The sequence below is a fragment of the Leopardus geoffroyi genome, chromosome D3 (genome assembly GCF_018350155.1).
Source record: "Leopardus geoffroyi isolate Oge1 chromosome D3, O.geoffroyi_Oge1_pat1.0, whole genome shotgun sequence".
NCBI classification, from domain to species: domain Eukaryota; kingdom Metazoa; phylum Chordata; class Mammalia; order Carnivora; family Felidae; genus Leopardus; species Leopardus geoffroyi.
In genome coordinates, this window is record NC_059339.1 from 57328903 (window position 1) to 57352776 (window position 23874).

At 45.0% G+C, this 23874-nt stretch overlaps 1 protein-coding gene across 16 annotated transcripts in view; it reads left to right on the forward strand.

The window, feature by feature from the left end:
- Nucleotides 1–23874, forward strand: part of FHOD3 (formin homology 2 domain containing 3) — a 471758-nt gene that overhangs the window by 41568 nt on the left and 406316 nt on the right. For all 16 annotated transcript variants that reach the window (XM_045458615.1, XM_045458602.1, XM_045458603.1 and 13 more), the window contains exon 2: nucleotides 18828–18934. In XM_045458615.1, the coding sequence (XP_045314571.1) occupies nucleotides 18828–18934 (107 nt within the window). The remainder of the gene's footprint in view (nucleotides 1–18827; nucleotides 18935–23874) is intronic.

Below are 23874 nucleotides of genomic sequence, written 5' to 3' on the forward strand. Positions count from 1 at the left end.
TTCTCCTAAGCATCTGGGAGTGATTACTCTCTGCCAGAACCAAACTGTGAGGTGGGCATATGAAGCTCGCATTTAGGTGAATTAAAAAAAATAAGCAGCATGGGGCGCCTGGGTGGCTCAGTCGGTTGGGCGTCCGACTTCAGCTCAGGTCACGATCTCGCGGTCCGTGAGTTTGAACCCCGCGTCGGGCTCTGGGCTGATGGCTCAGAGCCTGGAGCCTGCTTCCGATTCTGTGTCTCCCTCTCTCTCTGCCCCTCCCCCATTCATGCTGTGTCTCTCTCTGTCTCAAAAATAAATAAACGTTAAAAAAAAATTAAAAAAAAATAAGCAGCAAAAGTGCTTATGTATGCTCCTCTGTGAAAATGGTAGGCATGAGGTTTTGTTTTCCATAAACACCAGAGTCCCTTTACCTGAGTGCCCCATCAGAAGGGGACCTGAGTGGAGTCCTGTCACAGACGTGCCACTACTTATAACTGAAGCCACTGGAACTGTTTCCGGGACCTGAAGAAAATTGTGATTTTGGTTTTTTTTTAAGTCAGCACCGTAGTATGCTTTTTAGCTTCAGAGTATCTCCAGATCCCAAATGATGATGACTGACGACAGGTCTGAAGCTACAGATTCAAAATTTCAAAGTGGATTTTCACTCACCAGAAAACATATACTACGTTGAACATTTTCATTGATTCCAAAAGCTTGATCCTGAACCATCTTAGATTAAAAATTACTTTTGTATCATCGGGCACCGGGGTGGCTCAGTTGGTTAAGCGTCCGACTTCAGCTCATGTCATGTTCTCTCAGTTTGTGAGTTCGATCCCTGAGTTGGGCTCTGTGCTGACAGCTCAGAGCCTGGGGCCTGCTCTGGAATCTATGTCTCCCTCTCTCTCTACCCCTCCCCTGATTGCACGCTCTCTGTCTCTCTCTCTCTCTCTGTCTTAAAAATAAATTTAAAAAATGTTAAAAAAACTGCTTTTGTATCAAAGGTAAGATTCTCCAGACTCTCAAATGAGCTAACTTAGAATGTAGCTGGAGTCATTCATGTACTGATGATTTTTATTTTCGGTTTCATAAATGTACAACCTGCATAAAGCAGGAGAGCCCCAAATGCCCCAGACCTGGCCATGGAGATAGCTCTGTTCCAGGCTGCGATATAATGTGAGGAATCCCAGAAGAGGTGATGATTTTTCTTTACAAACATTTATCAAACACTAGTTAAAGATGACAACACGTTTGGGGCTTTTTCAGGGAATATTTACTTGAAGCATACAGCATCACGAATGGAAGTTTTTCCACTTTTGCTCTCCCCTGCATGTGGCTGTTTGGAAGGTTGGCCTTCAGTGTCCAGAGGCTCCAGGAGAGATCGGTCTGAGTCATGTGGTCTTCGGCTCAGGAGCAAGGGCAGTGTTTTTTTGTTTTGTTTTGTTTTGTTTTAATTAAAAATGGACAAGTTGTAATTTGGAAATACATGAATGCCTGTGGATTTTTAAATTGGGTTTAAAAAAGTCGTGGCAAGGAGTACAGGGACCAGGCTTTAATGACAGCCCTCTCCGGCCCTATACTTTATCACGTGAGGTCTGGGGGGAGGCAGGGCTCTTGTCACCGGGGCATCAGGCGTCTCATGATGAGGCTTCCTGTTTGCCATGGTGACAGAAAAGAGGAAACAGGGGAGCAGTGGACGCTGACTTGGGGACATGGGACGCTGAGGATGCTAACGGCAGCACGAACCTCAGTGAGCCAGTAAAAAGTAGAGTGTCTTATTGCGGGGTTCCAGCTGATCACCACACCAGGGCTGTCTGGTCACGTAGTTAATGAATTGCTAAGGGAACAGAGTAGAGCCACAGAGTCTGCTGGTCTCACACTGCTGATTTTGAAACCCTCGGGTTGTTGAGAATGTGTCAGGCGGAGAACGCTCGTGTTCCGCACAGTTAAAACTAAACGAAGAAACTGCACGTTGAATCACAGAGTCAGTCTATTTCCTTTTTGAGGAAAAAGGACCTTTGAGTCACCTGAGCCGGGGTCCAGACTGGTGTTGGGAACGAGTCGGGTGGGCAGGTAGCCTGGGGGATCAGAAGAGCGTGCACCCCGAATGAAGGATGTGTGCTGCTCAGCCCAGCCTCCCTGGCCCGGGAAGGGATGTTCCAGGGTTTCCGGATCCTCCCATTCTTCAAGAGAAGCCAGAAACCTGGACTGTTATGTACAACCTCCATTGTACACATTTGGCAATTAACCAAAAATATTTGAAAATGCCATGCAGGCCAAGACTGAGCGCAGTGGTGAGCTGATGTCCTCCTGTCTCCCTTGTTTTACAGACAGTGCTAACTGGCTGGCCCAGAGATTTTGCTGCTGGTGTGGCAGCAGCCCAAGACCCAGAGACCCAGTTTCTTGTCTCTGTGGCTGATTTTCTTTTCTCCCCATGGGCCACTTTCTGGGGGTGCTGTGGAGTGACTAGAGTATTCAGGGTTTCCTAGCTGGCAGGCTGCTCACCCTCTAGTGTTCTTGAAAGCTCTTCCTAGAAGTCACGGTCATGGCCAACTGGACCTCCCCTGAGGCGTGGCTTCTGCTCCTGGGTGTTCATGGCATGCACGCCAGGTAGGGCTGGATTCTTGGCCCATCTGTGTGTTTTCCTAGGAACCAGTGGACCTTCTTTGGGGCATGGAGTTAATACCCCCATACTTGGACCCAGACACATACTGGCTCAGCATGAAGAACACCACGCACAAATGTGGTGGAGTAGGAAGGAGGTGCTGACGACTGGACGAAGAGGGAAAAGTTCCCAAAATCCAAAGGGATTGGGACCCCCTTCCTGCTGAGTGTCTACTCTTGATCCTCAGCCTAACCAAGATTTCCATCCACCGCCTGCATCCCAACCCCGGGGGCTAACATGGTCGTGTGGCACATGTTCTGAGTAGTGTTCTAGGCTCCCACATCAGATCACTGTTTGTGGGAAAAGAGCAGTGTTCTGGTCCCTGCCACCCAGACCCTCAGAATTAGAATATTGGAGTGTGACCCAGAACTCCCTTTTAGACACATGTTCCAGGAGGTATCTTATACACACAGAAGTTTACGAATGACTGTTCTAGGGAAGGCAGAGGCACTGGGCAGTAGGGTCCTGTGAATCTAAGTCACGCTCTGTAGGCCCCACCACACAGGAACACCAGCGGGTCAGAGCAGCAAGGGAGTCAACCGGCCCTTTCTGGCCCACAGCCCAGAACCCGGGGGGCAGTGGTAAGTCGTGGTCCCAGGAATGCCTTCACTGGTGCGTGACCAGTGTTGTCACGCAGGGCCCTGCACTTGGGGTTTAATGCTCTGCTCTAAAAAAAAATATATTTTTTTATGTTTATTCATTTATGAAAGACAGAGAGAGACAGAGCACAAGCAGGGGTAGGGTGGAGCGTTAGGGGGACACAGAATCCAAAGCACGCTCCAGGCTCTGAGCTGTCAGCACAGAGCCTGACTTGGGGCTCGAACTCACAAACTGTGAGATCATGACCCGAGCTGAAGTCAGACACTCAACCGACTGAGCCACCCAGGTGCCCCTAAAAAAATACTTTTTAAGACACTTTTGAAATTCTTAATATGTCTTTCAAGTGAAAGCTAATGGGACAATGGAGCTTAGAGCCTCTGCTCATATGCGGTCTTATCTGCCTCTGCCTCCCCAGGTGGTCTTACCTGTTCTCTGCTGTGGGCTCCCACTCGACCCCACCCTGCCTGCCTGGTGATTTCCACTGCCCTCCACCCCAGCAGGAGCCTGAGTGCAGGCCCATGACCATGTGCTGAGTTGTGGGGGTGAGGCTGTGGGTGCTGGTGAGGGTCTACACTGCCCAGTAAGTACCCCTGAGCCTGAAGAAGTGCAATAAAAATAGAAGAGAAACAAAACAAAGCAAAACATCACGACACCATGACAGGTTGGAAGACAGACTGCTGAGAAAGGAGAAAGGGTTTTTTCTGCTTTTTGAACTTGGGACCCCACATTTTCAGTTTTCACTGGACCTTGTAAATCCTATGGTAGGCCTGGATGACCGTAGTCACAAATCATATTCTTAGTGGATTTATTTTGCTGGTGGCTTACATTAGTGAAATAATATGTTCCTTCCCTTGGTCTCTGTGTTCCCATTTTATCAACTCTTCCTGCTGATTGTAATACTCAAAGTCTTCCGTATGTTGTCAAGTTTCTTTATATCATACATTCCAATCTTTTTCTTTCAGTGAATGTGAATCAAAGAAATTTTGAACAGCAAAGCATTAATAAGTTAAAAATTCCCTTGTAAGTTTTATGTAAGAGTTTCGAAGATTTTAAAGAGAATCTGTGAAAGCTATAATCTTTGCGTGGTTTATCTAATTATTAAGTGTTCCATTTCAGCTGCTTGCATTTGGTTATGTGGTTTAGCTATTCCAGAGTGCTTTGCACTGCCTCACCTGGGCAGGCCAACCTAGCATGGTGCCCTTGGAACACAGGTTGTGCTCAGGGAATACAGAAGGAAACGTGTGAGAATTGGATGTTCCCATGTCTTGGCAAAATGTTTTAATTTTTATTGTTTGAAGGGATAAGCAGCTGATAACACCAGGCCTGCTTATCTTCAGATAGAAGTTGTTACAGTCTGTGTCTCAGGGACCACTGTCTTTAAAAAAAATTTTTTTTAAAATTTTTGATGTTTTTATTTATTTTTGAGACAGAGAGAGACAGAGCATGAGCAGGGGAGGGGCAGAGAGAGAGAGGGAGACACAGAATGGGAAGCAGGCTCCAGGCTCTGAGCCGTCAGCACAGAGCCCGACGTGGGGCTCGAACCCACGAACCGTGAGATCATGACCCTAGCTAAAGTCAGACGCTTAACCGACTGAGCCACCCAGGTGCCCCATCTTTAAAAAATTAAAAAAAAATATTTATTTATTTTTTGAGAGAAAGACAGAGTGCAAGTGAGGCAGGAACAGAGAGAGAGGGAGAGAATCTGAAGCAGATCCAGGCTCTGAGCTGTCAGTACAGAGCCTGATGTGGGGCTCGAACCCATGAACCGTGAGATCATGATCCTAGCTAAAGTTGGACACTCAACCAACTGAGCCACCCAGGCGCCCCTCAGTTGACCAATTGCTACTTGGGATGGGCTTCTCCTGGTGTTCCTCTCATCCCTCCACTGCTCTCTCTCAGTCTCCTTGTCTTTGACTCAATCTCTAAATGTTGGAATTCGGAGGGCTTACTCCTGTGCCTTTCTTTCCAACTCATTCTATATTCTCTTGGAGCTAAGAACATAGGCTCAGAATCAGGCTGTCTGGGTTCAGTTGCTACCACTGGATTCAGTTGGCAATCTTGGCCAAGCTGTTTGGTGAAGTTACAGTTTTCTGTGAACTTGTGCTCCATGGTTTTACATGTTATAAAGTAAGAACAGTAATAGTACCTTCCCCATAGCTGGTGTGAAGATTAAATAATTCATCTTAATTCACGTCAAGTGAATAGTAAATGTTTTTAGCTACTAAAGGTTAGGTGTTTGGGCTTCTGCTTCTGACTATAATGAACTAGCTTCTGGCAGACCAGTACTCCTATCCAGAACAACCAGATAAGGCAGACAAAACGTCTCCTTGAAGGCCCCAGAGAGCTTTTAAGGCAGCCAGGACTTGGGAAGCCAAGATCCCAGAGAGGAAGGAGAGTCAGTGAGGTCAGAGTCAATGAGTCTGACATGCTTTTCACCTTGATGCACTTACCAGTTCGTCAGTGGCAGGTGCAGAGACTATGAAGGCAAGCAGAAAGTGACTGAGAGGAGGCTGGGAAGTCAAGGAAAGCCATGCACAGTTTCTTAGTGCTGAGGAGAAGAAAACAGAGCCCAGAGCTTATGGAAGTAGACGGATCTTTTTTTAAAAAATTTTTTTTTTCAACGTTTATTTTATTTTTGGGACAGAGAGAGACAGAGCATGAGCGGGGGAGGGGCAGAGAGAGAGGGAGACACAGAATCGGAAACAGGCTCCAGGCTCTGAGCCATCAGCCCAGAGCCTGACGCGGGGCTCGAACTCACGGACCGCGAGATCGCGACCTGGCTGAAGTCGGACGCCCAACCGACTGCGCCACCCAGGCGCCCCGGAAGTAGACGGATCTTAATAAACACTCCGTGTATTCAGTCGAGACTGAAAGATTACTCCTAGAAGTAAGGGTTAACTGAAAACAGATTAGGCCTACAAAGACAGAAACCCAGTTCTGAGGGAGCTCCATCCTTAATTGGATTAAGGTCATCTACTCCTGCAGCTTGCCAGAGCTAAGGAAAATCATCTCTGGAGAAAGATATCACCCAGAGACTTAAAGCTTCTTCATAAAAAATGATTGCATAAAATCAATAAAATATACAAAGTATATCCAGACATGGATCATAGAAATATCTGTATGTGTGATACAGATCCTAGAGTTATCAGATATGTTCATTAAAACAATTGTGATAAATACACTCAAGAAAATAGGCAGGATGGAGAATTTTAACCAAACCAAATACAGCAGGGGTATATAATATAAAGAAGCAAGTAGAAATTATAGAAATGAAAAATACAAAAATTAAGAATGGAGTAGATGAGTTCAACTGAAGATTAGGCACATGTGAAGAGAAAGTCAATGGCCTGGAATATAGCTCAGTAGAAGACATTAAGACCAATTTATGGAGAGCAAAAAAGGGAAAATTCAGAAAAGAACTTAATAGGCGTATACTACACGGGTCTAAGATACATGCATTAGAGTCCCAGAATGGGAGAAGAAGGAAAATGAGACAGAAGCAACATTTGAAGAGATAATGATGAAGATTTTCCAAGACCAAAAAATGATAACAGGCCACAAGTTCTGGAAGTGCTATAAACCTTGTAAGATAAATACAAGGTAAACCACGCATAAGCACTTCATATTAAAATTGATGGAAATTAAAGACAAAGAGAACATTAAATGCAGCCTGAGAAAAATAGACTCTCTTAGTTACAGAGAGGGAAGGAGGCAAACCATAAGAGACTCTTAAATACTGAGAACAAACTGAGGGTTGATGGGGGGTGGGGGAAAGGGTAAAGTGGGTGATGGGCACTGAGGAGGGCACCTGTTGGGATGAACACTGGGTATTGTATGGAAACCAATTTGACAATAAATTATATATATATATATATATATATATATATATAAAGAAAAATAGATTCTCTTTAAAAGAACAACAGTAAGATTGGCATCTGATGTTTCAACTGTTACTGGAGTAACAGTTTGCTAGTACTCCAAGAAAGTAATTGCTAATGCAGAATTCTGTATCCTCCAAAAATATCTTTCCAAGTGAAAGTTATATGGTAACCAAAAGTATCAAGAACAAAAGAAAAAAACAAATTGTATTTTATTAAAATTAAAAGCATTTGTGCTTCCAAGGCTATCATTGAGAAAGTGAAAAGACAACCCATGGTTTGGGAGAGCATTTTGCAAATTGTATCTCCAAAAAAGGACTTGTATCCAGAATATATAACTCAACAACAAAAAGACAGTCCAATAAAGAATGGGTAAAGGATTTGAATAGCTATTTCTCCATGGAAGATCCACAAATGACCAATAATAAATACATAAAAAGATGCTCATGAAACGCAAATCAAGCCCATGAGATACCACCTCACACTCATTATGATGACTAGAATCTAAAAGAAAACAAGTGTTGGTGGAAAACAAGTGTTGGCAATTGGAACCGTCATGCATTGCTGGTGAGAAGGTAAAATGGTGTAGCCTGTTTGGAAAACACTCTGACAATTTCTGAAAAAGTATACTCAAGAGAAACGAAAACATGTGTCTATATAAAAAGTTATATGTTATAAAAAGTTAAATGTTTGTATTAGTATTGATAGTAGCCAAAAAGTGGAAAGAATCCGATGTCCATCAACTGAAGAATGAATAAATCAGATTTGCCATACCCGTACAATGGAGTATTATTTAGCAATAAAGGGAAGGCAGTACTGATAAATGCTATAATAGGGATGAATCTTAAAGACTTTACCCAAGTGAAAAAAGCCAGCCACAAAAGACTACATATTGTGTGATTCCGTTTATATGAAAGGTCTAGAATAGGCAGATAAATCCATAAATCTTTAAGACAGAAAGTAGATTAGTGGTTTCTGGGGGCTAGATGGGAGTGTGATTGTGGGAATGACGAGTTACTGCTCATGGATATGTGGTTTCTTGTTTGGGTGATGAAAATATTCTAAAATTGTTGTGATGGAGGCACGAGGCTGTGAATGTACTAGAAGCCAGGGAATTGTACACTGTAACTGAGTTATATGGTATGTGACTTACGTCTCAATAAAGCAGTTACCCTAACAATGGAGGTAATGTAAGGATGTTTCTAGACAGTAGGAACTGAAGAAATTTGTTGCCAGCATACTTTCACTAATGAGATACTAAAGAGAGTTCTTCAGGCAGAAAGAAATTGTCACAGATGGGAGCACAGAACGGCAGGAAGGAATGAAGTGCGAGAGAAGAGGTAAATACGTGGGTAAATTTCAATGAATATTGACTGCTCAAAACAATGCTATGTCATGGGGTTCAAAATACATTTCTCAGTATCTCAAAAGGTCTAGACCATACTAAAATAGTCTAGTGCCCTTAAATTGGGAAGTGATAATGCTCATTTTTAGTAGGTTACTTCTGATTTCAGGAAGCCTTGTGATCATCTGTAGGGCAAATTACTAAAGTAATAAATAAGGGGGCAGCTAAGAATGAATGGAATAATAGAAAAGAAATTGAAAGGAAATATGGAATAATAAAGAATAGTAGATTAACCCGACATATGGCAAAAAAGGAGGAAAAAGGAAACTAGAACATATAGATTTGAACGTAAATATAAGCAATCACTTTAGGTTAACAGACTTTGATTAAATACTTGTATTAAAAAACTAAAATCACTAGGGGCACCTGGGTGGCTCAGTTGGTTAAGCGTCCAGCTTCAGCTCAGGTCATGATCTCATGGTTCCTGAGTTCAAGCCCCGCGCCGGGCTCTGTGCTGACAGACTGGAGCCTGGAGCCTGCTTCGGATTCTGTGCCTCATCTCTCTGCCCCTCCCCTGCTCGTGCTCTGTCTCTCCGTCTCTCTCTCTCAAAAATAAAAGTAAACATTAAAAAAAAAACTAAGATCATCAGATTGGACTAACAAAACTCATGTTCTTCTTAAAAGAGACACATCTTAAATATATGGGCCCCAAATGTTGTAAGTAAAACACTGGAAGAAGATAAGCCACGCGGCACTAATGTCAGAGAAGTGGTGTGGCTGTCCTGGTAACAGATGGCGCAATGTTTAAGTTGAGGAACATTACTGGAGAAAAGGAGGAAATCTCATACTGCTCAGATTGTCAGGTCACTAGGAAATATCAACCAATCAATCAATCAATCCAATGTTGATTGAATTAAAAGGAAAAAAAGAAACATTCACAGATAGTTAAAAGCAGCATGGAGAGAAATCTGAGAATCCCGCGTAACAAACATGTAGCTGTTGAGGACATGTCTTTTCCATTTACCGGGCCATAAAATGAGTTTCAAGAAATTTCAAAGAATTGAAATCAGAGTATATTTGCTGACTGCAGAGAAATTAAGCTGGAGATAAGCAATAAAAAAAAAAAAATACTTGAAAATCCTTAAATATTTGGGAAGTATGTAACACATTTCTAAATAACCCGTGGATCAAAGAAGAAATCCCAGTGGAATTTAGAAAATACTGTGGACTGGAAAGAGTGAAAATAGGGCATATCAGATATTGTGGGCTGTAGCTAAACCCGACTTAGAAGAAAATTAGAGTCTTAAATGCACATAGTTGAAAAGAAGAAAGACTGAAAATTGTTAAGATTTTAGATGTTAGAACAAAGCAGCATATTAAACACAAAGAATGTAGAAGGAAGGAAATTAATGAGATTAAAAAAACCAAAATGGTGGAAAAGCAACATAATGAAACCTTGGTTCTTTGAAAAGACTAATAGATGAATGAGGGTCCTCTCCTAAACTGTTAGAGAAAAACGGGAGGAAAGGACAAATTAGCAATATCAGGAATGAAAAGGGGATAGCATTGCAGATCTTGAAGACACAAAAAGCTGTAATCTTTAGGTACACCGGTGGTTTGTGAGATTTCATCTGCCATGTTTGTATTTAGGCCCAAACCTCCCAAAATTGATTTCTCTACTCAGCACCTCTACTTGTTTTAGACATGTTAACAGAAATCCCAATGTTATCCTGTCTCCCTGCCCCCAAGAGCTTTTTGTCTAATGTTTCTCATGTTTGTGAAAGGTATCACTAATATATATTAATTTGCTCCAGCAGGAAACTCAAGATTTTGCTTCTCTCTGTTGGATACACCACACCTGATCAATCCCCATGTCTCTCTGGCTTTTTCTTCTCTCTTCCCTCTCTTGGCCTAAATCAGCCCTCTCCCTTCTCCTCTGTCTGTCACCACAGCTTCCACCACTGTCCATCGCCCCTTCAGATTGCCCCCCAATTCCTGCAGTGGCATTTTCACTTGTCTTCTCCCTTCTGTCCCCACACTGCAAAGCCGGTCCTGCGGGCATCCATTTACAACCCTTTCACGGCTTCTTGTTTTCCTAGAATCAAGTCTAAAATCTCCTGTGGCCAGGACGACTCCTCTTCCACAGTCCTGGCCTTTCTTCTTTCAGTGTTCTGACTACTCACACTCCTCCCGCATCAGGGCTTTTGCAAACTTCAGCTCCCTGCTCCCCAAACTTGTCCCGCCATGAAAACAAGAACAGACACAACAAAGGTGACTAATGCATTGTCCTCATTTCCCTGAACTCCCACCGGCTGTTCAGGAACCAGTCCCATCTACAGTGGGTGAGTGCTCCCTGGATTGTCATAATCATGGTCGGCTCCCCGGGACGTGGCACCTGCCTGGCATGGAGAATGAGCTCGGGAAAGGATTATTAATCTACATTAGGGAATGGAAGAGTGATAATGGATCAATAATAATCCTGGAATGTAGTGCTGATACGGGTTTTCAAATGGACTGAAGTGAAACAAAACGGAAAAAGCCACCTGTAAACATAAGTAAATATTCCAGCCTCTTCAGGAGAGAAGTTTAATGCGTTCTTGGTTATTTATTTAATGATAAAAAGGTCTTTGAAAATAATTCAAATATTTACCAGATTATCACACCCCCTCAGTTTAAGCTCTTAATGGGAGAAATCTTGCCTTTGTCTTTCTTGTAGACTTTGGCAGAAGCCCTTGCCTTTGGTTAGTGAGCTGTACAGTTTTGTTGACTTAAATAGAAATCGGAGGCTTGATTTGGAAACTGCCTAAATCAATTTCAGGACATTGCTTCTCTTGCTGTAGTTGGTGGCCACAAATAACATAACTTACTAAAGGTTTCTGAGGAAGTAAAATCCAGCCTCTTTCAAAGTAAATATGTTCATATTACTTCATCATCCATATAGGCTGGATCTTCAAAAATATCCTTGTACTTTACCCTAAAACATTTATTAAAATACCTGTGATGTATTTGTTGTTCTGAATAAATTAAATGGGCACCTAGGGATTTAAAAGTTTGAAAAGGATTTGTTGGGGCTGGCCAGCAGGACCTGTTTCCTGATATCATGGAAATCAGTTTCATTTGGCCTTTCTGTAGGAAGACAGACCAACGTTACTTGTATTTTTTAAATATGTAAAATGACGTCTTTAGATGAAACTAATCATTTTTCATTGTGAAATGTCTTATATATACAAAGGAATAAATGTGAAAGGTTTGTACAGTCTGAAGGACAATGAAATGCATGCCATGTCCTCACTATCCATCTTAGGAAATGACAGAGGGCAGCCACAACGTGCGTGCCCCCCCCCCCCATCTTGTCCCTTTGCAGCGGTCCGTATGGGTTATGGGGGAGCCACAGCCCACAGATGCTTGAATGGCTGAGCCAGGGTTTTGTGCTGGTTTTATTAAGAAATTGTGAAAGGATCATGGGGCACTGCTTGGAAAACTCTCTTCCCTAACTTTTTTTGCTTGTCACCTAAGTCCAGTTCCTTGTCTTTGCTGTCTTTGGAAGGAGCCACAAAGTTTAAGGAAGCCACAAGCTTTGTAGCAACAGATGCAACATTTGAGGGCGAAACGGGTGTAGTGCTCTTAGAACTGACCAATGGAAACGTGCTCACGGCCTTTGTACTGCTCTTAGCGCTGGGAGGAGCCTCAAAGTGGGGCATTCAGGGGGCCCACAGTCAACCGTGCTGGAGAGAGATGGGACCCACAGCCACGCTTCATTTCTGAGCCAGTAGTGGGGCCAGCTTTGTGGGTGTGTGACCAGTGCGGTCAGAAGGGCCCTATGCTTGCAGCTGCCATCTTGAAAGGCTTCATACTTTTCTCTTTGAATGTGCATTTTGTACAATGGGACAATGGAACACGCTCTAGAGGCTTGGAACCACAGCTCATGCATCATTTTGCCTTTTGCTGCCCCCTTCCCTCCCTGGGAGGGGTTCACAGCTGACTACTCTCCACTCTCTGATACTCCAGGCCTTTCCGCCAAGCACCTGCTGTTGTCCTCTATCCCCAGTAGGGGCTCCAGGAAGGACATGCATGATTTGTGGCATCTGAGGGCTGGGCATGATGGTGGCATTCCTTCATTGAGCTGGCAGTGTCCTGGTGTGTTCTTCGGGCACCTTGGTGGAGTGAGCTTCTCACCCACCACTGGTCTGGGCACTAAGCACTTCAAGCGTGAAGTTTCATTCCCGGGGGGGCTGCGTGTCTGCTGTGGGTTGAGGTGGCCGGCTCACGGGAAGAGGAAATTGACCTAAAACAGCAATCATAAGATGTTGCTTCTGAGTCTGTGGGTCTACTGGGTGGTTCTTCCAGTTTGGGCCAGTGTGGCTGACACCTGCTGGGCTCTCTTGTGTCTGTCATCAGCTGGTGGGTCATCTGGAGGCTTGCTGATCCCTATTGGCCTCAGCGTGTGGCAGTTGGCAGGATGTCGGCAGGGGCAGCAGGAACAGACAGACATCCCGGAGGCTGGCTAACCCTGGCTTCTTCGTGTGCTGGCAGAGTTCCAAGAGCACTAAGCGAGGACAGCCCCAGGGGAACAAGTATTTCTCAAGTCTCTACTATGTCACATTTGCTACTGTGTTGGCCAAAGCAATACACAGGCCAACCCAGAGTCTAGGAGTAGAGAAGGAATCCACCTCTCTATGGAAGGAGCCACAAAATCATCTTGTAAGTGGTGTGGATCCAAGGACGGGAAGAAACCAATGAAATGACATTAACAAATGATATTTTGGGTTTTCTTTATTTTTTTTCTCTTAAAAATCAGTGTATGTGTTCCCGCTTCTGAACTATTACCAAACTTAGCTTCAAGGATAACCCCTTGTGTATATTTATAGAACAGTTCCATGCAAATCTATTTTATTGCCTACACTAAGGATCACTGGAGACCCGCTGCCAAACCCAGGTAATCATTAAGCTCCCCCAGTAATATGCCACTTCGCTGGATTAATGAAAGAAAAGATTATACAGATCGAGACGTGACATCAGCTTTGTTTTAGATGTTTTCTTTCTTTTTTTGTGTTTTTTTCCAGGGTGGTGAGTCTGCCTTTTCTTTTTGAACGCACTGTCTCTGTAGGAATAATCCAAAGAACCCGAGTGACCTTGGGCCACCTGTCTGTAAGGCGTGGAGGGCCTGTTTTAATGGTTTGTCAAGGTGGAGTGACACAAAATTCCAGGGTATTTGGAAGGGCCCTTCTTGTCGCTCACAGAGCACCCCGCCTGCCCTCCCACCCCCCCAGAATCCTGGCCACAGATTTATAGCCTGCAGCCCGATCTAAAGTTTTCCTGTCACACCACCGTCCCTGCTGCTCGACTTCCCTAATGGCCGCACTTCTGGAACAGCCCTGTAACATTATCTTCCCACAGGGCTCCCTGCTTTGTCTTATGTCCTGAAGTGCCCGGCAGTGTCCTGGCCACTCTGCCCCCAGAGCCAAGGAAGGAGTGCAGGGGACATGCTGCCCGGGGGATCAGGGTTGACATGAAAATTGTTGGAGTCAGGAAATTCCAGGGCCCTTAAGTCATTCAGGAAGCCAGTTGACATGAGCGGCCAAGGATGGGGATCAGGTTGCCTTGGGGTTAGTAGGAATTGAGGATCCCTGTCAAGAAGTGGTGTTTCAGGGAGGTGTCTGAGTCCTCCACTGTGTAGGCAAAGTTTGGATGGTTCCGTCTGAATCTTTTTTTTTTTTTTTTTTTAATTTTTTCATGTTTTTTTATTTTTGAGAGACAGAGACAGAACACAAGTGGGGGAGGGACAGAGAGAGAGAGAGGGAGACACAGAATCTGAAGCAGGCTCCAGGCTCTGAGCTGTCAGTGCAGAGCCCCATGCAGGGCTCAAACTCACAAACCGTGAGATCATGACCTGAGCTGAAGTTGGAGGCTTAACCAGTTGAGCCACCCAGGCGCCCCTCGTCTGAATCTTGAGAATCTCCAGGTCGGAATGAACCTCCACTCACTCCCCATTCACGTTGTTGTGTTCTTTTGTAACTGGCCCTTCGTTATCCCTGACCAGATCGAAGAATTCTTTTGCGTTTACTTATCAGTTTGCTTTTAAAGTGATACCCGAAGCTGACCCCCTTAAAGCATTTAGGGGATTTTACCGTTTCAGTGTGTCTGTCCAGCCCAGAAGCCCTTTATTCTTACTCCTTGGCTCATGTGATGGTTTAAATATTAATCTCATGTGTCTTGGGTGCACCATTGAGGTGGGGTTTGTGTTATGAAATGGAGCAGGCAGTGTGTGTTGACTTGTGTGGTATCTTCACAGGCCACCTGTGCTGTGGGGACCCCCGTTGTGCACGTGTATCCCGCTTGCTAAAGGCTGCAATGTCTGACGTTGACCCTTTCCCGTAGCTCCGCATACACTTCCTGACAGATTAAAAGGCACACGTTCATCTTTTCCGTTTTAGTTAAATTCACTAGCACATCTGTTAATTAGGGGAGCAGGGTTGTGACACTGGCTTAGGAAGTAATGGCGGCCTTTCTTCTGGAGGGAGGACTGGGGCATTTCTATGGAGGCTGCTTGGGTCCCGGGAGCCCGTGGCTGCTAATTATAGAGACAGAATACGACTGAGGATGAACGTCCACACGTTATAACAGTTGGTTTAAATGGCTTTTTTTTCTCTCCTGCGTTCTATTTGTGTGTTATATTTACTCCATAAAATGATCTTTGAGGGGAGGAAGCGTTTATGTGTTCCTTGGTGCCCAGCCCGTGGCTGACATATAATTTTGTTAAAATGGAACTATGGAAAGGGTAGTAATGATGCCCTGAATGTGAGGAGAGGGATGATGAGAACAGGCAGTCCGGCTAAGCGTTTGGGATTCTGTTGTCAGAGGCTGGGAGATTGTGGGGTGTTCTGTGGTTCCAGGCTGGCCGGGAGCATCCGAGGCAGATACTCGGTGGGCCAGGGTGAAGGTGAATGAAGAAAACCAGGTCTTCGTATTCATCTCAGGCTCCTGAGAATAAAGTCAGAAGGTGTGGGATGGAGAGGATGTGCAAAGTGGCCACGGTGGCCAGTAAGAACGGGGCTGTATCTGCTGGTGGCGGGGGAGCCCTGCCTCTGCCCCCACTGAGGAGATCAGCATAGGGCTGGGTGGGGTGAAAGCCAGCACGGGGTCCTCCCTGCTCTCTCCACGCTAGGTGCCCCAACTGAATGAGTGGGAGGGCCACAAGCCATGTATGCTGGAGCTGGCCCGGGTGGCCGGAGGGGGCTGAGAGATCAATTCTGGGGAATTTTGTGAGCGCGTTGTTGAGTGTAGCCATTATTAGAAATGAAATTATGTAAATGTACAATTAAAATAAGTTCTCTTAAAAACAAAGGTAATAAATACTCAAAATGTCACTTCTTAATGGTTTGACTATATTGTACTGCTACCCATGCATTTGAGGTTCCTGACGTCTCTTGTAACTCTGTGGTGAAAATACTGTATAATGGTGGGGTGCTATGTCTCTTTTTCCAACTCCACACTCAGTGACTTCACCTTGGTGGCTTGAAACCGGCCATGGTGGGAGTATTTGTACCACATACATGTGCACGTTCTGTATCTTTCCACACCAGAGCACGCTTCCTCTCTGACTTTGTTCTGTCTGTCTGGCCTGAGTGTGGACCCCAGCCTCTGAATGACTCACACCCCCTTGAGGAGAAGCAGAAACTCTTTATCCAAAAGCCTCTTTCTCTGGACTCACACATTTCCGGGGGCTGAGGCAAAAGAAATTGTTATGGCTTACGGGGCTTTCCTTATCCCCATCTTCTGGTCTGTTGATTATAAGTGGGATTAAAGACAAGCACAAGTGTTGGTCCTCCCAACAGGACAGACTAAGTAAGTCTTCTTAGTTAACATCAGTAGGAGGTCGAAGCAAGACTGAGCTGCGGTGATTCTAGCTCGACACATGGTTTAGTGTTAATAGGTCCAGTTTCTGATGGAATTTTCCATCTAGGAATGATCAAGTCTGATTTCAGTCCACAGGAGACCCTTGACCCAGGAGATGCCTTCTGCAGGAAATCCTTCCTGTCTGCCTCTTCCGCAGGCTGGGGGAGGCGGTTTTTCCGCGTGTTTCCCCTAAACCCTGGGTGCACCTCTCATGCCACAATACAGTGAGTTTGGCCAACTTGATCCTTGGGTTTGAATTCTTTTTCGGATCAGATGATCTATCTGTAAAATGCCAGTTAAGAATGCTGAACCTCACCAGCAGGCCTTGAGTAGTTAAGAGGGGCCGTTTGTTATTGGAGAAATAAAATAAGTGAATCGAATAGGATTAACCCCTTCAAATGATTTAGCTAGGTATTTCTTACAAATAATAAAAAACAAATTCCTTTCATTCTGTTGAGGATAACTACGAACAGGAGCCGCGGGGTCTCTACAAGAATCAGCAGCCTGTTACAGATGCCAATTCTAGACAAGTCGACAGCCTACCTTTCTCTTGTCAAGGATAATGAGCAAAGCTTTTCCATCAAAAGAGGCTAATTCCTAATTCCTTGTTTGAAATCTCACTTATAGTGGGAGGATTACCAGGCATTTATCTAGATGTTTTAAAGTAGCTAAATACTTGCCTTCACTTTCCCCCAATCTCTTGTCATTTTGGAATAAGAGCCTCGGCTCATCAGGTAGATGAATACTGAGAACCACCCTTACAGCCCAGGAAATCAAGCATGAAGTTGGATTTCCTCATAATGTTCATCTTTAGTAAAATATTTTCCTGTATTTTAAGTGTATCGATCCTTCTAAATGTCCTGTAATGCTGGCTGCTGCAGCAACCTCAAAATCTGCATGATTTATCACAGAGAAGGCTCTTGTCTGGCTCTTATCATCAGCCAGGATGGCTAGTGGATGCTGGGTGACAGAATGCTCTCTTCCACATGGTGATTAAGGAACCGGTGCTCCTCCTGTCCGGAGCGCTGCTGGTTTCTAGACTTTGGAGTCCTCCTCTGGCTTCTCTGCATCCGGCCAAAGGCAAGAGAAGAAAGGTGGATGTGCAGGGGTGCTAAGGCTGGCCTGTTGGGGGCCCTTTTTACTTTCACTGAAATTCCATTGGTTGGTACTCAGTTACATGGCCGTTAGCCCAACTGTAGGCTGGGATATGTGTTCTCTGTGCCCAGGAGGAAAAGGGAATGGGGTTGGCACACCTGTGGCATTGTCTTGGCTATACCAGAACACTGAGATGACATAAACTACATTTTGCAAGTGTGGTGTTGTCTTTTTGAATTTCTTTTTATGTTTTTTAAAGTTAAAAAAATATTTATTTATTTATTTATTTATTTATTTATTTATTTATTTAGAGTGCATAAGTTGGGGACGGGGAGAGAGAGAGAGAGAGAGAGAGAGAGAGAGAGAGAGAGAATCCCAAGCAGGTTCCACGCTGTCAGCACAGAGCCCGATGTGAGGCTCAAACTCACAAACCATGAGATCATGACCTGAGCTGAAATCAAGAGTCAGATGCTTAAGTGACTGAGCCACCTAGGTGCCCCACAAACATGATATTTTCAAGTCCTCTGTAGGTTTGTGGCCATAGAAGGATGCAGAGTGGCATAGTGATCGAGAGCATGGCCTTGAAGTAAGCTACCAGCATCCAAATCCCAGCTCTACCATTTACCTGTTGTGACCCTGGGCACACGACAATCTCTGTCTGTGCCTTAGTTTCCTCATCGTTAAAGGGGGATGACAATAGAATGGATAGGGTTTGTGTGAGCATCCAATGATGTAATATATGTAAAATACTTAGAATTGTGTATGGAACATAATTAACAACATGTAAGTGTTAAATAAGTTGAAAAAAATTAGACTAGTAACAAAGGGACCTAATGTCTTCTTCGGTACGTTGTAATTTGGATCGGCTGTCATTCACGTGGAGAATGGCTCTTTTAGTTCAACCGTAAAAATGCTCATTGAGCAACTATTCATCGTAATGTGCCAGGTATGACCATAGAATCTGAATGAGCAGGCTTCTCACTCAATCAAAGGAAATGACATGTTCTGTGACTCTTAATCTGTGGTCACATCAGCATTAGGATTTTGGTTTCCACGCGGCACATCCTCCATGGCTATTCCTGGGGCCCTCAGAGTGGAAAGTGACACTGGCACCAGAGGGCTGCTTCTCCTCCTCTGTCCACATCGACCAGACGGTGTCAGTGCCACTCCCTCAATAGGTGTTACTTCTGTCTACTCACAATGGAGTTTGCTCCAATTTGTTTGTACTAACACATAACCTCTCCAAGTTATGATCCAAATTTCAGAAGAATGCTTGATTTCAAAAGACACATGAGGGCAATGTGAAGTGATTTCTCCATACAAAGTCCCCATCCCAGGAGGAGGCTGGGCTTAAAGGCTCTTTCTCTTGCAGCTCGACGACTGCACGCTACAGCTCTCCCACAATGGCGCCTACCTGGACTTGGAATCCACCCTGGCAGAGCAGCGGGACGAGCTGGAAGGCTTCCAGGATGATGCTGGGTAAGAGCGACGGTTGTCCCTGCTGACTAGTCCCAACTTTCCAAGATATGGGGGGGGGGGTACATTAAGGCCTTAAAATATTCAGGGGAAACCACCATAGCTTTGACGGTCTCTTCACTCACAGTCAGGCAAAAGAAGGGAGATGCAAGTGACTGACCAGTAGTATTTGCAAACCCTTTTGTATTTTGAGTTATTCTTCTTGACGAGGCCACTCAGGGGCAGGGAAATTTCTGGCATAGTTTAGTTAAGCGGCTTGTAAGTTTTTTCTAAGTTTATTTTTTTATTTTGAGAGAAAGGGAGAGTATGAGCAGGAGAGGGGCAGAGAAAGAAGAGAGAGAATCCCAAGCAGGCTCCATGCTATCAGCACAGAGCCTGACGTGGGGCTCGAACCCGTGAAACTGTGAGATCATGACCTGAGTGGAAATCAAGGATCAGACTGAGCTACCCAGGTGCCCCTAACGTGTTTTTTTTTTTTTTTAAGCCAGATATAATTAAATTAATATTTTCTAGATTTTAGTAGTTGACAACTATTTTAAGCATTGTTTTTAATATCTTTCTGGGTATTTAGTTTCCTTGGAAGATGCCCTAGTAGTTTATTTTGTCCTATATCATCTTTTGAACTCATCACAGTGGGGAAAATAATTAGTAATTATGTTAATCAACATCAAGTTACTTTCAGCTTACATTTAGAATGCTTAATACTTCTGATTGCTGTGAATCTGAATACAACAATACACATAAAAAATCAGAGATGTGTACAGAAAGTAAAATCACCGTAGGAATATGAACATATGGTCAGCTATTCCTGTATTTATGAGCTTATTGAAATAGCCTTTTGATTGGGGCGCCCTGCCTTCCTTTCTGTTCTCATCCACTCAGAATCAAGTATATCTCTGATTTCATCACCTTCCTCCTTAGAAACCTTCAGAGATTTCTTGTTGCTTCCAAATAATGCTTAGCTGTATTAATCTGATGTTCGAGGATCTCTGCAAAAGTTGCCCTGAAGCTGCCTTGCCCAAGTTAAAAATAGATTACAGCCAGATGAATATTGATTCTTCACGAATGGCTCAATAAATGAGGGAAAGTAGGAGCCTTCTTAGTTTTCTACCTGACCCTAGTTTTCCCTGCCTTAACACCTGCCACAATTTACAGTCCTTTATCCCTTAATTGTCCCCCAATTATCTGCTGCTAAAGCTCTACTAGGTCAGAACTGGGCCTGTCTGAATATCTGTCATCTAGCTTTTTTTCAACACATTATAGGTACTTACTGAACATTGGTGACCAGGTAAATGGCAGGATTCCACAATGGAGTCCTGAAAAACATGACCATGAGCCCCAAGGCTAGGGTCCTTGGTAGGAACCAGCAGGGTTTTCTGAGGACCCAGCCGTGTGTGGGAACAGACCTGAAAACTATGATAGGCCGTACACACAGGAGGGGTATCATTATTATGTCACACCAGATTCTATTCATCCTCATTAAAAAAATTAACATTATTAGATTGATAGACTTGAGAAGATTCCATTGCTATAGTTGTTTTTTAATGTGTATTTATTTTTGAGAGAGAAACAGAGTGAGTGGGGGAGGGGCAGAGAGAAAAGAAGACCCAGAATCTGAAGCAGACTCCAGGCTCTGAGCTGTCAGCACAGAGCCAGAAGTGGGGCTCAAACTCACGGATCGTGAGATCATGACCTGAGCTAAATAAAGTTGGATGCTCAACCGACTGAGCCACTCAGGAGTCGCACCCATTGCTATGGTTTTTACCAAGTGTTTGACAATGACATCCCTTTATATAAGATGTGAGAATTCAGGCTGGATGACCGTCTAATTGGATGACTTCACTCCAGGAGTGTTATGAGTAGACTGCTGTCAACCTGAAAAATGTCTCTATTGGTGTTATAGTTGAAGACCATGCCCTGTTTGATTTTTTTTCTTTATCCAAATTTGAATTATTTGGAGTTGGGAGCTTAAGGGAAAAAAGCAACACTACATTAGACACCAGTATCAAGAGTTAAAAATGGAGAAGAATATAACATTTACAGAATGCCTGCTATGCTAGCCACTATACCAACCACCTTATTCACGGCATGTACATTTAATAGTCCATCTTAGTGGTCATGTGACTGGATTTGGTTGTTTCTGTTTTTCATCTGAAACAACTGAGGGTCAGGAGTTAAATTACATGTCCTAGGAGACAGAGTCGGTAGAGGGTAGAGCCTAATTTGAACACAGGTAGACTGATTGCAAGTGTGTATTCCCCCAGCCATCCCGAGAGCTTCTGGGCGAAGGCATTTCAGGTTTACTCAGGATGTGCATTGGCACCTTGGGTGACGTAGGTTGGTTCATGCAAGGACATCATCGGTCCCAGGCTAAAACGCTGGATTTAGTTCAAATAGCACTCAAGCACACTGCACGGAGGCTCCAGAGAAGACACATTTGCTGCCATCATCTGGCACTGTCCGCGTCAGCAATCAGGTGCAGCCGTTCCTCAAGAGCCAGGAACCCTGCTGTAAGCTCCCAGAGGAGATCCTGGGGCTTTACTTTCTCACTCCGTTCCTTTGTGAATCATCACCTGGCCATCGGTCCATCTGAGGGGACCAGCCATGACCCCATTTCTGCACCCTAAACCTAAGATGAATCATGGCAAGACAAGAAGGCAGGACTCGTACGTGGGAAACTGTGAACAGGAGAAGGTAGCCAGACCATGCTGGGTAGCTGTGCTTTTGGCAGGTGGGCTCCAAACTCACCCAAGATGGGGCTTTGTATCGTCTTTGAAAAAGCCTGGGTCTGTGGTGACCCACCCCTTGTCCTTTGGAATGTACTCAGGATGACATTCCTTTTTGTCCAGAAGAGTATGAGGAAGCTACCTTTACTGACATTGGTGGGGAGACTCCTCTGTCCCTGGCCTAGGTTGCAGAAGACAGGCCAGGGTGATGCTGTCCTGGCATTGCCGGGTCGCTCTGTTGTCTCTGGGTCATTTACCGCCACTGAGCTCTGGCAGCATGTGGCAAATTGCTGGGAACTAGCTGCAAGCAGCCTGAAGGCTGAGTTTTCCCACACAGGTGGGACGTGTCTGGGTACATACACCTGCAGTGTCATTTGTGCTGAGTGTCCCTGCTAAGTCCTCTCCTAGGAGGTGTGGCATTTGGCAAAGGTCATGTTCCTAAAAGCTCATGTCTCCCACAAATGGCAGTTGAAACATAATTTCTTTCTAGTTAAGAATTGCCTTTTTGAGGTATGAAAAGGGCAAACGAAACCATTCTTTCTCTTGATTTGTGTGAATTACAGCAAAAATCTGCTAATGTTGTGACCGTATAATGAAGACGTGTGGCAGGTAGTGTGCAAACGGTAGGGTTTTTTGTACAGTGTGTTCTGAGAGAATTTTCCTTGCTGGAGGAGTTTCTTTGTTCTTGTCCATTACCCTGCTCTTTTATGCCAAGACTAAAAATTAACTCACTGCTTGTTTAGAATTATCACGTAAGCTATCGCTAACTGGAGAAGAGGAGAAAGACCTTCAAAGGTAGAAGGACAAAGCAATTATTATGCTGCCAAAATGGAGCCAGGTCGATTTATTGCCTTCCAAGGCCAGGGAAATCAGCAACCACAGCATGGTGTAGTGGAAACAGAAGCCCTGAACCCCCTGGATTATTATTCTTGACCCTGCCATTGCGTGACCTGGTACAAGCCACTTTATCTCGAATAGGGGTTTATAAAATCTATTTATAAAAGGAGGACAGTATTACCCAAGTCCATTTCCCTCCCCATGTCAGCGGGGATCCCAACAAGGTCTCTGGCACCGGAGGAGAGCACGGTGGGGAACAGCACGGCGTAGTGGTTGAGGACATGGGCCCTGCGGTTAGTCTCATGGCTATGTGACCGTGGGGATGCTACTTCACCTCTCTGAGCCTCAGCTTCCTAGTAACTGGGGATAATCCTATCACATCCTTGTTGGGTTGATGCAGGCAAAGCTATGATGATGTGTAGTATCTGAAACATTAAGCTAGTTCCCAGCATAGAATACAAACTCAGAAGTAGTATCCTCTACTGTAATTACAGTTAGAATTTGAGGAGATACACTGAAACGGGAATCACTGGATTTTAGACCTGGAGGGGCCCACGCGGGTGAACCGCTCTGAAATCTCCTTTCTTCGAGTTAGGGCAACCGAGGCGAGATCCTTGCCCGCAGGGCACAGCGGGGCCAGAGAGACTGCCCCCGCCTTTTTTTTGCTTATTTCCACCTCCTTTGAACTCTGAAAGAAAACCAGCGCCAGCTGGGGGGGCACAGGGATCTGTCACAGAGAAGGTGGGGCCAGAGGTTGGCCCTGAAGAGGGTAGTGGCTTTGCGAGGTTGAGGGGGCCGTTGCAGGGAACGCAGTAGAGCTACGAGGGTCTCGAGGAGCACAGTGCTGCCGAGTGCTCTGAGGACCAGTGTGGCTGTTGCACGTGGGGCGTGCGTCCCCGGGGCTTCTGCCTTTGTCTCAGTCACTCAGGGTGCTCACCTTTGGCTCCGTTCAGGCCTGCGTCTGAAGGTCAGCTCTGATTCCTTCCCAGGTTCCTCATCTGCCAGGGTGGGCTGCTAACTGCTCCCCGCCGCCATACCTGTCCTCACAGGACTGAGTGGTGGTGGGGAAGTCGGGGGCCAGCCATGTGGGGTGGTGGTAGGGGGTGGGGAGAGCTTGGCAGTGTGAGGGTTGTGGCTCAGACAGGAGGGTGTCAGGCCAGGCAGGGCTGGAAAGGGCTGAACGTTCGCAGGTACTTAGAGCCAAATACTCCTGGCCAAAGCTGCCTAGAAATGCTGGCTTCTAGGTGCCTGCTTCAGGAGGTTGGCGTGGGGCCCGGGATCCTGGCCTCGTGGGGAGCTCCTCAGGTGGTCTGATGTTCGCTCAGGCACCTACAGCACAGTCTTGGAGAGTATAAGCACCACCTGAGGAACTTTAACAGG